This window comes from Xiphophorus hellerii, chromosome 14, assembly GCF_003331165.1.
Source record: "Xiphophorus hellerii strain 12219 chromosome 14, Xiphophorus_hellerii-4.1, whole genome shotgun sequence".
Lineage (NCBI taxonomy): Eukaryota > Metazoa > Chordata > Actinopteri > Cyprinodontiformes > Poeciliidae > Xiphophorus > Xiphophorus hellerii.
Window position 1 is genome coordinate 28,313,307 of NC_045685.1, and position 13,002 is coordinate 28,326,308.

At 36.6% G+C, this 13,002-nt stretch overlaps 2 protein-coding genes across 2 annotated transcripts in view; both read left to right on the forward strand.

The window, feature by feature from the left end:
- The window catches only part of LOC116732561 (muscle M-line assembly protein unc-89-like), a 444,643-nt gene that overhangs the window by 174,713 nt on the left and 256,928 nt on the right, over nucleotides 1-13,002 (forward strand). The window lies entirely within an intron of this gene.
- On the forward strand, nucleotides 2,717-6,666 carry LOC116732645 (uncharacterized). Its single transcript, XM_032582992.1, has 3 exons — nucleotides 2,717-3,275; nucleotides 5,082-5,450; nucleotides 5,596-6,666. Exons 1-3 carry the CDS (start codon nucleotides 3,203-3,205, stop codon nucleotides 5,769-5,771), a joined length of 618 nt encoding a protein of 205 aa, XP_032438883.1. The 5' UTR covers nucleotides 2,717-3,202; the 3' UTR covers nucleotides 5,772-6,666.

Below are 13,002 nucleotides of genomic sequence, written 5' to 3' on the forward strand. Positions count from 1 at the left end.
ACAGCTGTGATATTTGAAAACAATGTAGTCATTGTACCTACCTGACTCTCCAGTTCCATGTCAGGAACAATTTTATTCATGTCAAAGTAAAACAACTTGTAGCGGCTAAAATCCTATCTTTTAGGCTACTGGTTGTTGTGCTTGAAGGCGTTGGTCTTACGTGCGTTCAGTAGAGATTTACCATGTCGATCTTTAGTTTGACTTATAAAAAGGTCATTTATTGTACAGAACAATGTCCATTGTTTGCTACTTCAATGTAGCTACACGTAAATTCGACATCAAAAACCCAAACCAAACACAGTGGAAAACTGTTGCCTCTTCCCACTAACAACACCTGAACAGAATCACCATTGACCTTAAATACCCATCCCCCATCAGACACACAGAACTCAAAATGAAATTCGCCCCCTGGTGGCGATAAACACAGAAAAGGATAAATGGCTCCTACACAACTTATATGCATTCACTTTTGACAGAAGGACAAAGACGTTTTTCCCAGTAAAAGCATCATGCACATCTGATGATGAGGATGGGGTGAGGAGTGGAAAACAAATAAAAAGTTAAAGATTAGTTTCATTGTCATGACACCCATTTCATTTAATTTTACAAAACATTTGATATGTTATCCATATTATGCAAATCATATGATTGGAGTCTGAGGAAGTATTAACTTCACTGATTCATACAACTATTTTCTACATAGGAATTAATAATAAAGCAAGCAGTTTGTTGCACTGACTGACTGAAATTATTCCTTTCATTAAAACAAGACGAAAGCATATCAGTACAAAGACAGACAGTTTTTGTGAAACACGTGTATGATAATACAAAGTGAAATTTATGTGCTTTGATATATATTTATAAGTTAAAGAGCGATTCATATTCCACACTGTCCATATTTAAGAAAAGTGTCGACTTACTGAAATAGTTGGCTTAACTTAAAGCAAAACGTGACGAACAATCTGCCCACCACCTGCACTTTTGCATAATTGATTGGAGCAACAGCACCAGGTGATTTTTGACTTTCTAGAAAACACCGTATGTGTTTATATTGTAAGGTGCATTGTTAGATGTAATACCTGCAAAATATTTGTAACTTGGAAGATAAACATTTAAACAGAACATACATTACATAGAGATCATCAAATCAACAGTAATATTTATTATAACCATCTTAGATTTCAAAATATCAAATAATTAATTGCTTCAAACGATATATAGACAAATAATGAGTTTCAAAATTCACAGGATTTGCTTATTTTTTCCCCATTTTATGGAGGGGGAACGGATTATTTTAGACAGCTGAAATATATGGTTCCCCCCTCATAACTTTGTCAAATAAAGAGCAAATGTTACCAAATTCACAGGATTTATTATTGATGATAAAAGGAATAAACACAGTTAAAGACTTGTTGGTAAATTAATTTGTTCCCATGTTATGGAGGGGAACAGATTATTTCAGGCAGCTGAAATATCCATTCTCTCTCCTCCTCCCCCCATAACTTTTGGAATAAAGGGCAACTGTTGCCAAATTATCAAAAATTGTTATGTGTGATAGATAGCCTGTAGTATACTAGAAATTTCCTTAATACAGTAATCTGTCATATTTTACATTAGAACGGGATTTACCAGAAAGTCTACGCTCTCGTCTTTTCAGGAAGTCTTAATTTTTGTGCCCTGCTTTCAGCCATCCTCTTATATCAGCAATGAGAAATTATAAATACACACTACGTGTTGAAAAACTGTGTTTTGGTGACTGACTTTTATTTTTGTCAGGAAATAATAAGTTGGAAAAAGACAGATTCTCTTGGCGTTTAAAATAACACAAAACAGCGTAAAAAGACCTCGTTTATTTAATTATTTTTACAATTTTGTAAACAACAGCTGCCGATTAAACTAAATGTTACAAGCTTGACATGATTAACTGAGTTGTTTTTACCGAGGAATCGATCAGAAGCGCCGTGAAAACGGTCAGATCCGCTGTTGTAATATTGAGTGTAGCACTTCCTGTGATTAATATCTAATTAATGGGTGGGATACCTTCTGTGCTATTGTTCCATGGTGCTGAAAGTTATCTGTGCTCTGTTAATGTGCATCGCCCTTGGTTTATTACTGACCAGTACGGTTTATTAAACTGGTACATATTCAACTTTACCATTTTCCTTCCTTATTTTAGTATAAGGTCACAGTCGCACTGCATTTAGATCTTACTTGTAGCTATCTTAGTCTTGCTCTTGTGCTCAGTTACGCACTCTATTCACTACATATATTGTTGCCAATTAATACATTATTTTCTCATTGTGAGGTAGTTGATAGAGTGTAGGTCAGAGAATCTGGGCGCTGTTCATAGGGGAAAACTAGAACAGTGGTTACATATATTTCCAGCTAGATAAGCCAGACAAAAGCTGGCTTTTGAGAATGTTTGTCTACACACCGTCCCAGCACTGCCTGTTTGTTGACAGGTTGTCCTGGGTGGGTGGAGTTAATGCAAAGTTATTTAAAGGAACAGCTGTTAGTTTGAGGGGAAAACTTTGAAAGCGGTTCTCTCTAAGTTTTGTAATCCAGAGTTTAACATTCAAATGGCCATATCTTCTTCATTTCTTTTTTTATTTCCATGTGCTTGACATCATTAGAAAGTTTAAACACAATTTAAGAATCTGTAAAAAAGTCAAAATGACGTGTTCCCACTTTTGCTGTGACTAGTCACATATACAGTATATTAGAAGGATGTGTGGATACATTGAAACCTTTGGTGTTTTATTAGGAGACAATTTTCTTATTAGCTTTAAGAGAAATTAACTTTGTTTTAAATGAGCAGCTCCAGTAATTATTGCTAAATGCTTGGTGTTATGAAATTTAATCATTTCCACTCAACTGGGACATTTTTTAAAATGTTGCAGAGATTGGTATTTATAAAAATATAATAGATAATTTAAAGATGTTTTTATTGTTTAAATCTTAGGTCATGTGGTACAGAGATACATTTTGCTATTGAAGGTGTCAAATTTCCCTGCTAACTCCTCCCCTTCCTGGACTCAGTGATTTACTATTGAGTTTCCTACCAAGTTGTTTTAACTTTCATTCTCCATCTTAATTTAGTTCCTGGTTGTTTTTAGTTAAAACTGTATTTTTTATCAGAAAATAACCCTGAATAGTTTCAATTAAACCAAAAGTTGAGTTTGCTTGCCGTGACAACGAGGAAATGGTTGCTATGATAACTGCGTCACTGTGCTGCGTTCAGCTTTTTGTCATCTTCATTGTGCTTGTTTCAGCAGGTAAGTTTTACCTTTAGAATAAAATGTTCTCTACATAAAAGTAGTTTTTGACATTGTTTACTCACAGCAGTAATATTTATACTCTCGACACAAATATTATGTAGAGAGTATAATTACTCTCAACATAAGTATTATGCTGATGATCCTTGAGAAACGTTGAAGGTGTGGTAGAGTGATGACAGGAAGAATGTTTAACAGCTGAGTTAGTGTAGAACTGGCTTAACTAGTTTGTTCTGCAGATGGAAACCAAACAGAAAATGACTAAGAAAAGTAAACATTGTACTTGTTTTGAACAGCTACTGCACTTTTGTTCCTCTTTACGTCTCCATGTAAAAGTCCCAACTGATCGGCTGGTTTTGCTTCAGTATTGATATTAAGCTTTGAAAATGTTATTTTTTATGAAAGACTTTTAAAGCTCTTCTCTCTTTTAGAGAGACTGTGATGGGTTATCTTCTGAACAAATATTTCTATATTTTCTTAGAATTAGGTGGGATTAGAGCTAAACATCTGTTTTTATTCATAAATATTTCAACTTTGTCTGACAGAAAGGGTGTTTATCTGTGTTTCTAATCAATAACACAAGGTATCCTTAATCAGAGTGAAGAACAACTCATTCTCCAAGTCTCTAAATAAAGTTTTAATTCTGGATACATTTTATTTTGATAAAAATGTTTTTGTCTGAATAATTTGTTGAAGCTGAATAAACACACTGGGGACAAAATGACATTGAAACTCAAGAAAGAAAAAAAAGTCTAATAGAGATGGGAAGAGTTTAGAGTCTATTCTGTTTTTGATTTGATATATTGAGCACATGAATTTTTTTCAGTGCTTTTAAACTGAGTTACTTTGAACCAGTTCTACTTTCTAAATGCTACAAATATATACAACTTATTTAAAGTGTTTCTCATTGTTTAAAAGCAGCAACGTAGCAGTTTGCACATTGCAGATTAGAAACTTACCAATCACATGCTAACTTCAACTGGTTTTTCTCAGCATGATTAATGCATTTAATGATCTTGTTAATGCTTTTAATTTTGGTCTACCATTTCATATTTAGAGTTTTTTTTTTTACTATTTTGCTCCTCTTTCTATTCTTTTGCATACCTTTGATGCCGTGGCAGATTGAGCTGAGTGAGAAGCTCAGCAGCGGCCATGACAGAACTAGTCCAAATGAGTCGTGTCATTCGTAGTAGCAAATCACAAGGCGAGTAATCTGGAGACAGCTTCAGGTTAAATTTCTGATGAGACTTGGTAAAATGTAACTTAGAAAATGTGTTTTAGATACTTAAGTGTTAATTATTTCTATTTGTTTTATTAATACTGTGCACACTGACAGACTAAACCACCCACTCTCTTTCCTCCTTCTTCCACTGAACTTTTTTCCAGTGAGAGGCAGGTTGGATCCTGCCTCTCACTGGAGAAAATGCTGGAGATCGACACAGGGACAACAGTGGGCTCAAGGCCCTCATATAAACAGGTTGCTGGAAAATGTGGGTTAAGTACGAAATGTTTTCATAACAAGATGAAAAAAGCACAAGAACAATAGCTTTTATAAAGTTATTGTTCTGATAGTTTTATAAAAGCTGCTGGACTATTTATTTAAAAAACAACCGGAGGCCTCTAATCCTCTTCACCTGCCTCCTCTCCTGCACTGATGAAATTACTGATGCTGTCTCCTCTTCTGTAGCAAAGCTGAAACTGATGATAGAAGAGCAGAGAGAGAGACGACCACTTTGGTTGCCACGTCATCTGTTTGTCTACCTTTACCTCTTCTATCTCTCTACTGTGTTATTTCCTCCTCTACAGATCAGATCTCTACAGAGCTCCAATTTGAACCTGGACAAAACATCAATCTAAAATGCAGAACTCCTGACAACAAACCTGCCGCCGTCGTAGAGTGGAGCAGAACTGATTTGGAGGATGAATTTGTCCTTTTATTTCGGGATGGTAAGTTGGATCCGGAACACCAGCACCAAATGTACGAGAACCGAGTGGATCTACGCGACCGGCAGATGAAAGATGGAGACGTGTCTTTGGTCCTGAATAACATGGTGCCTGATGACAGAGGAATATATGAGTGCAGGGTTGCTCAGGCAGAAACTAATCGAAAGAAAAGAGCTGTGCTGGATTCAGATCCTATCTGCACCTTCAAGTTGAGCCTAGCCCCTCTTTCAGGTGAGTGAGTTTATCTGGATCAGAACCAGCAGCTTCCTGGTCCTGGATCTCAGATCAGATGTTGATGATGCTACTCTCAAACCAGCTTCTTTCTCCAGCATCTCCTACCTGATGGATCAGACTAACACCTGGTTCTGTCCTGCAGGGAGCCTGGATGGACAAACCAAGAACAGAGGAAACAAACCTGCTGCATTGAATAAAGGATGGAATGAAGCCAGAGATGATAAGCTAATAATCGGTCTGGCAGTCTGGTTTATTATTGTTCTAGTTGCTGGTTTTGTGGCTCTTTACAAAATGAGGAACAGGTGTTATCAAGTGTAGGTCTTAGTGTCCACTTTACTTGCCATGATGAGTAACAGGTGTGAGGGGAGACGGAAGACAATCCTTGTTGTGAAATAATAACCTCGTTCCTCCTCATGACCAACCCGTCCATAATGATCCTGGCTCTGCAGCATCTCCATTTCTGTTTGTATAGAGGCATCTTAATTACCTGGTGTCCATGGTAACCTCAACACAACATGTCAAAGTCTGATTATTCTGGATTATAATAGTGATTTAATTCAGTCAGTATTGTACTGAATGGTCTTAAGATGGATTGAGAATAACTATATTGTTCTTAATTTTGCTTTAACTGGATTTGAGTGATTAGACCCTAATATTCCCAGAGCAGGTTCAAACCTTTCTCTTCTGGTAAGAACATTATTTTATAGCTTCTTCCTTCTCAAAGTGAACATAACAGGAACCTGCTGTGACGTTCCTCTGGGTGAAGGCCTTCACTTCTGCCTGTCACATATTTCTGGCATGGAAAATTTGATTCATCTCTCTTACTGTTTTTTTTTATCCTTCTGTTTTTCACCTCTTCAAAAACATTCAGAAGCATAATGTAGAAAAAGAATATTTTTAAGAGTAGTAAAAGTACTCTTAAAAATACTCAATACATACGTACAGTATGTATGTATTCTAATACATACATACTCAATTGATTTGATATACAAAAAATCATAATTTAAGTTGAAGAGACTTTTTTAAAAGTATTTTTTATGTTAAACATGTTTATAATTTGTACATTTGATTTGCCTGACAGTTCTGCCATGTACTGGTTATTTTAAATCATAGCTGTACATATTTAATCTTCTGAGTCTGTAAGTTTGAGTTTTGTTTTTGGCCCTGGGAAAAATGAACACAGTTTGAATTAAACTCTTGGTGTTTAAAAAGAGCTTTGCTTGTCACCACTACTGCACACAACACATGTTAACTGTTTGTAACCCACAGTGCCTAAAACATACTATTTTTTTAAACATTTAATACCTACAAGTGTAAACCAACTAGCTTCACTGTCTGTGACAGTAGAATGTCAATTATGTTGCAAAGAAAATGCTAAACAATTAAACTGTTTAAGACATGAACTCAGAGAGACTTAGTAACATTTCCCAAACATGAAGCTACAACAAAAGCTTCAAATTTGTTCCAGTTTCTGAAGTATTTATTTCTGTATTTTGTAGATCATGTTTTCTGTTATGACAGCTTGAGAAATGCTGGTTGTTTTCAAATGTGTTCAGTTTATCTCCTTATCACTTACATTCTCTTTCACCTTCCAGTAAACTGCTTCTGGAAAGTGATGCTGCTGCTCTCTGCCTACATGATTAATGTTTTCTTTATATATCAAATGGAAACCATGTTTTAGGAAATAATAAAAACACTTATTTGCCTTTGGAAATCTGCTGTTGATAGAAAAGGAAATGCCAGCGTGTAGGAAGTGTAACCCCCATAAACTATGCTGATCTGTCTGTATGTTTAATGTGTTTGTTAGTTCTTAGAATGTCCTGTAGAGGGCACTAGACCCACATTTCTCCTGTGTCGGTACGAGAAGAAGAGTAAAGAGGGAAGAAGAAATGCAGACTAAGCACATTTCAGCAGAAGTAGAGAAGTTACTACGCATCAGTGCTGCTGTGATATGAGAGAAATCTGTTTATTTTGAACTGGATAATTTACATTCTGTTCTGAGATTTCTCCGGTTTTTTTTTTTTTTTTGGACGACCGATATCTGAACGATCCAGTGGATCCAGAACCAGGAGGGATCTGCCGCCATCTTTGTGACTCGGACTGAAGCCTGGAAAGACGGAGGTTCTGGTGCTGCTGGATGTTTAGCTTGGACAACAGATAAGATTATTGAACAAAAAGGGGGCCCAAATCTTTTTTTTATTCCACAAACTATTTGTTCATGAACATTTTCATAACGGACAACTTATGACACATTGACTGAACTGACTGACTGAACTGTTATATTGAAGGACTAACTGGAAAATGTAATTTCTTTTGTTGAAATAAGCTTTAAAGCTACTGTTTAAAAAAACTACCCTCAATTTTCTATATATTAATTTGATATTTTTATATAAGGGTGGACAATTTAAGTTTTATACCTTAATTTTATTAAGGTAATTAGTGTTACCTGGATTATTATTTTTTTTGTGGGGAAAGAAAAATAAACTTGAGTTGTTAAAACTTGTATGCTTATCATCCTCCTGTGTGACCCTAGAACAAAAGTAACTTTCCTACTGAATTTATTGCTAATTAAATTAAGTAGTGGTTACAGAAGCAAAAAGGAACAATGCCAGAATAGTTCCCTGCAGAACCAAGATCCACTGAGATGTGATAATCCACTCCTGACAGCTCCAGTTTGTCCCTCAGAAATCCTGTTTGGATGATGTTAATGGTCCTAGTTAAATCAATAGTATGAGAGGATGATGAGTTCCTTCAAAGGGGCAATACTGTGTAAAATTGTCATGCTGGTATTTAATCTTTTGACCCATGTGCACAGACACTCTCAAATGAAAAAGTAAAATTTAAAGATTTTAGTACAGGGAAATAACCTTTTTGCTGGTCTGCAAGGATCTGGAGGTCGGCAACCTGAACACTGTGGAAACTGGAAAGGTGAGAGCAGGTTGGACAGGAGATGTGATGAATATGGATGAGCTTATGAGACAGAGACACCAGGGAGAGGTGAGTGGAAGCTGATGTTTGTCCTGGTGTGTTTTTGACAGCAACAGATCCTGTAGCCAGGAAGGAGAGATGAGGAATACCAGGAAAAGACAACAAATTAAAAGATTAAATTGTACATTTAGAATTTAATTAGGAAGTTTACTTTGTAAATGTGCAGTTTGACCTGATAACTCCCATTACTGTTTATTTTCTGTATTTTTCAGGTGGAAATGACTTTTAACCCCCTCAGTGCTGAACAGGTTAAGGACGCTGCCAGGGTCCAACCTGGAATATCTTTTCATATTGGACAGAGTGTTGACCTCCGACCCTTCAGCAGCAACAGCAAAGTGACTTGCTTAGATCAAATCTGCAGAGAAACAAAAAGTTAACAGTTGAAATAAAGCAATTTTGCTCCAACTCTGCTCCTTATCATTTCACCTGAGTGAAGTTGGCCCCCTCACCTTCCTCAAATCAGACGAAATGGGTGTCAATCACCTCGGCTACGTTTGTGCTGGTTTGTGCAAAACGTTTGACACCAATTTTGTCTGATTTCATAAAAGTAGGGTGCTAGTTGATCTTTTGACCTTTCATTAATACACTGCGTGGCCAAAAAACAAGTTGCCACCAAAAAATGGTCCCACTCTCTAATATTTTGTTGGACCGCCTTTAGCTTTGATTACAGCCTGCATTCGCTGTGGCATTGTTTCAATAAGCTTCTGCAGTGTCACAAGATTTATTTCCATCCAGTGTTGCATTAATCTTTCACCAATATCTTGTATTGATGATGGGAGAGTCTGACCACTGCGCAAAGCCTTCTCCAGCACATCCCAAAGATTCTCAATGGGGTTAAGGTCTGGACTCTGTGGTGGCCAATCCATGTGTGAAAAAGATGTCTCCTGCTCCCTGAACCACTCTTTCACAATGTGAGCCCCATGAATCCTGGCATTGTCATCTTGGAATATGCCCGTTCCATTTGGGAAGACAAAATCCATTGATGGAATAACCTGGTCATTCAGTATATTCAGGTAGTCAGCTGACCTCATTCTTTGGGCCACAATGTTGCTGAACCTAGACCTGACCAACTGCAGCAACCCCAGATCATAGCACTGCCCCCACAGGCTTGTACAGTAGGCACTAGGCATGATGGGTGCATCACTTCACCTGCCTCTCTTCTTACCCTGATGCGCCCATCACTCTGGAACAGGGTAAATCTGGACTCATCAGACCACATGACCCTCTTCCATTCCTCCAGAGTCCAATCTTTATGCTCCCTTGCAAATTGAAGCCTTTTTTTCTGGTTAGCCTTACTGATTAGAGGTTTTCTTACGGCTACACAGCTGTTCAATCCCAACCCCTTGAGTTCCCTTCGCATTGTGCGTGTGGAAATGCTTTTGCGTTCACAATTAAACATACTCCTGAGTTCTGCTGTTGTTTTTCTTCGATTTGATTTGACCAAACGTTTAAGTAATCGCCGATCACGATCATTCAGGATTTTTTTCCGACCACATTTCTTCCTGGAAGACGATGGTTCCCCACCATCCTTCCAGTTTTTAATGATGCGTTGGACAGTTCTTAACCCAATTCTAGTAGTTTCTGCAATCTCCTTAGATGTTTTCTCTGCTTGATGCATGCCAATGATTTGACCCTTCTTAAACAGACTAACGTCTTTTCCACGACCACAGGATATGTCTTTTGCCATGGTTGTTTAAGAAATGAGGAGTTACTCATTGCATCAGCTGGGGTTAAATAACTTGTTGCCAGCTGAAAGATAATCACCTATGCAGTACTTATCCAATAGGAGGCTTGTACCTATTTGCTTAGTTAAATCCAGGTGGCGACTTTTTTTCAGTGTATCTTCAAAGCCAAAGCAGCACAAACAACAATTTTTGCTGCACAAACGTAGTCGAGTTAATTGACACCCATTTCATCTGATTTGAAGAAGGTGGGGGGGCTGGTTGACCTTTGATGACCTCTAGAAACATTTCTTTATATCTTTAAAATGATAGCGGCACAAATGAACATTTTTGCTGCACAAACCAGCACAAACGTTTGACACCAATTTTGTCTGATTTGAAGAAGGTGGGTTATTATTTCTGTGGACATTCTTTGGATGACATGCTGAATAAACATTCATGCTGTTTCCACATATGATCTCTGACATCCACCGGAGTGGGAGGTACATTAAACCTGATGTGGGGCCTTCAGCATATCACACTCCGCAGGATGATCGGTTACGATTATCGACCTTCTAAGATTGTCATAAGGGGAAATTCAGGAAAAAAACAAACCCGGGCCTCAGAAACATTGGCAAGTCTGGACCGGTCCGCGGTGATAAAAGGTTGGAACCACTGATGGACATCTTATCTTCCTCCTCACCCTACAGGCCGTATCTTGTCTGTCTTTTAAAACTCCACAACAATAAACTCTTTCATTGTCTGCTGCTGAACAACAACAATACAACTTATAACAGTTTGCAAAGAATGTGTTACAATAACACAAATACAATATAACAATCTAATTTTAAGAAGCACTAAACACAGGAAATGAAATACAAACTATTTGAATTTTTCTTGAAAAAGTTACATACTAATAAAAAACAGTAGAACTTTGTGAAGAAAACAGAACCACAAAATGTGAAAATAAACCAAAATACCAACTGAAATGCTGCCACAAATTATACAATTAATATTAATAAAGTCACAAAAATGTTTCAGTTGTTGCCAGATTTTGAGTGGAAAAAATGTCTTAACTTTTTCTGTTTCATGTACTGAAATACATATTTTAGTCAAATATAAGTCAGATAGAAAACATTCATTAAAGTAAAGAAGTTTGATGCTGACTGGTTGGAAGGCAACAGGAGGACAGGAGTCACTGGTTGGACTGGTGGATCATCTCAGTGACCTCTAGACGACCTCTGGCTCCTGTAACACTGAAAAACAGCAAAATTAAAATAAACAGATTCAGGAAAATGGTATGTATGACATATAATCTATTTTAATTGTATAATATACATCTTAATAAAAAACTCAATTTGAGATTTGTATCATTAATAAGGCAACACATCTCCAGACTTTAGCTCTGCCATCAAATTAACTCCAGGAATTCATCAATTAAATTATGAGAACTTTGATTTGTATTTCTGGTCTAAATGTTGATGAGGCAGCAGATGAATATAGAAATAATTCAAGTCAAAAACAACACAAGAAAGAAAACAAGAAACTAATCAACTAATTTAACTAAACATGCCTGAGCAGAGGAGAAAAACGTTTTGAACAATTTGATGGATGTATTGTACCAAAGGTAAAAATCTCAGAACAGATTGAAAAAGTCTTAGAAAAGGTAAAAACTGAACCATAAATAAAAAGATTATTACAAAAGTAAATTCAAATTAAAATCTACATTTAATTGCTATTCACAAACAAACAGGCAGAGTAAACTAATTCTTTGCTGCCTTCATGTCTGCAGGGAAAACAGAGACGAGTCAAAATGAGCAGCTGATGCCTTAGTGGGTTTGGTTCTTACTCTGGATATCACCAAACATCTTTGTTAAGAAACATAAGTTAGATTATACAGAGCTAGAACCTCCACCAAGTACACAGAAAACAGACCTTTAATATCTCTAAGACATTTAAAGTACTTTTAAATAAATTTCCATATGTACAGTTAACCAATGCAGCCTTCAAATTAAAGTAATTGAAGCTTCATAAAGTATTTTGTAAGGCTTTTAGGAAAACCAGAAAACAGAGGAACAACCAAAGTCTGGTAATGATGTGATAAAAACCCTCTTTTGGCAACATTTATAATATTAAATACAAAAATTTAAAACAAGTAAATGGAAAATATAGTCAAATATAATACTGATGTGTTTAATAGACCATTTGCATTCAGTAATGAAACTACACCAATAAACAGCATGAAACTAATTAACTTTGCTGTAGTCTTTGTCTTTTTGTGTTCCTGTTTGACCTGCACATCTTTGTAAGTCGTCACTGTGACCTTCCTGTTTCTCTGAGGTCATGACCTCTGACCCTGGATGAGATTCTTCTTTATGCTCATGTAATACCTTTCTGTCCCATTGCCCCTAACCTTTCTGTTAGGGTCAGATTCTCCTTTTCACTCATCTGAGTCGTCTCCTCAGATGAGGCAACATGACTAAAACATTTCATATATTTTCAATCAGAACATCATTTAAATAACAAAGACTCTGTACATCACATTATTTCTTAATTATTATTATTAATTATTATCTTAGTTATAAAGTCCAACTTTCCATCATTACAATATTTCCATGATTACAACCTCTTATGATTATACTATGATTCCAGACAAATTAACATATAATTAAGGGTCAGAGGTCATGAAGACACTCAGGAAACATTTCCTTATAAGGAAGTTAAGGATAGAAGAAGCAGTCAGAATCATGTCAGTCTTAAAGGTTGTATAAAAACGTCGCCAACATTCGGGGTTGTGAATCTGGGACAGTCTTTGTGTTCACATCAGGATCAGAGGTTCTGAAGACCATCTGGGTTTGGAGAGAAGAACCGAGCCGGCACCAGAACGAAGAACTGCAACC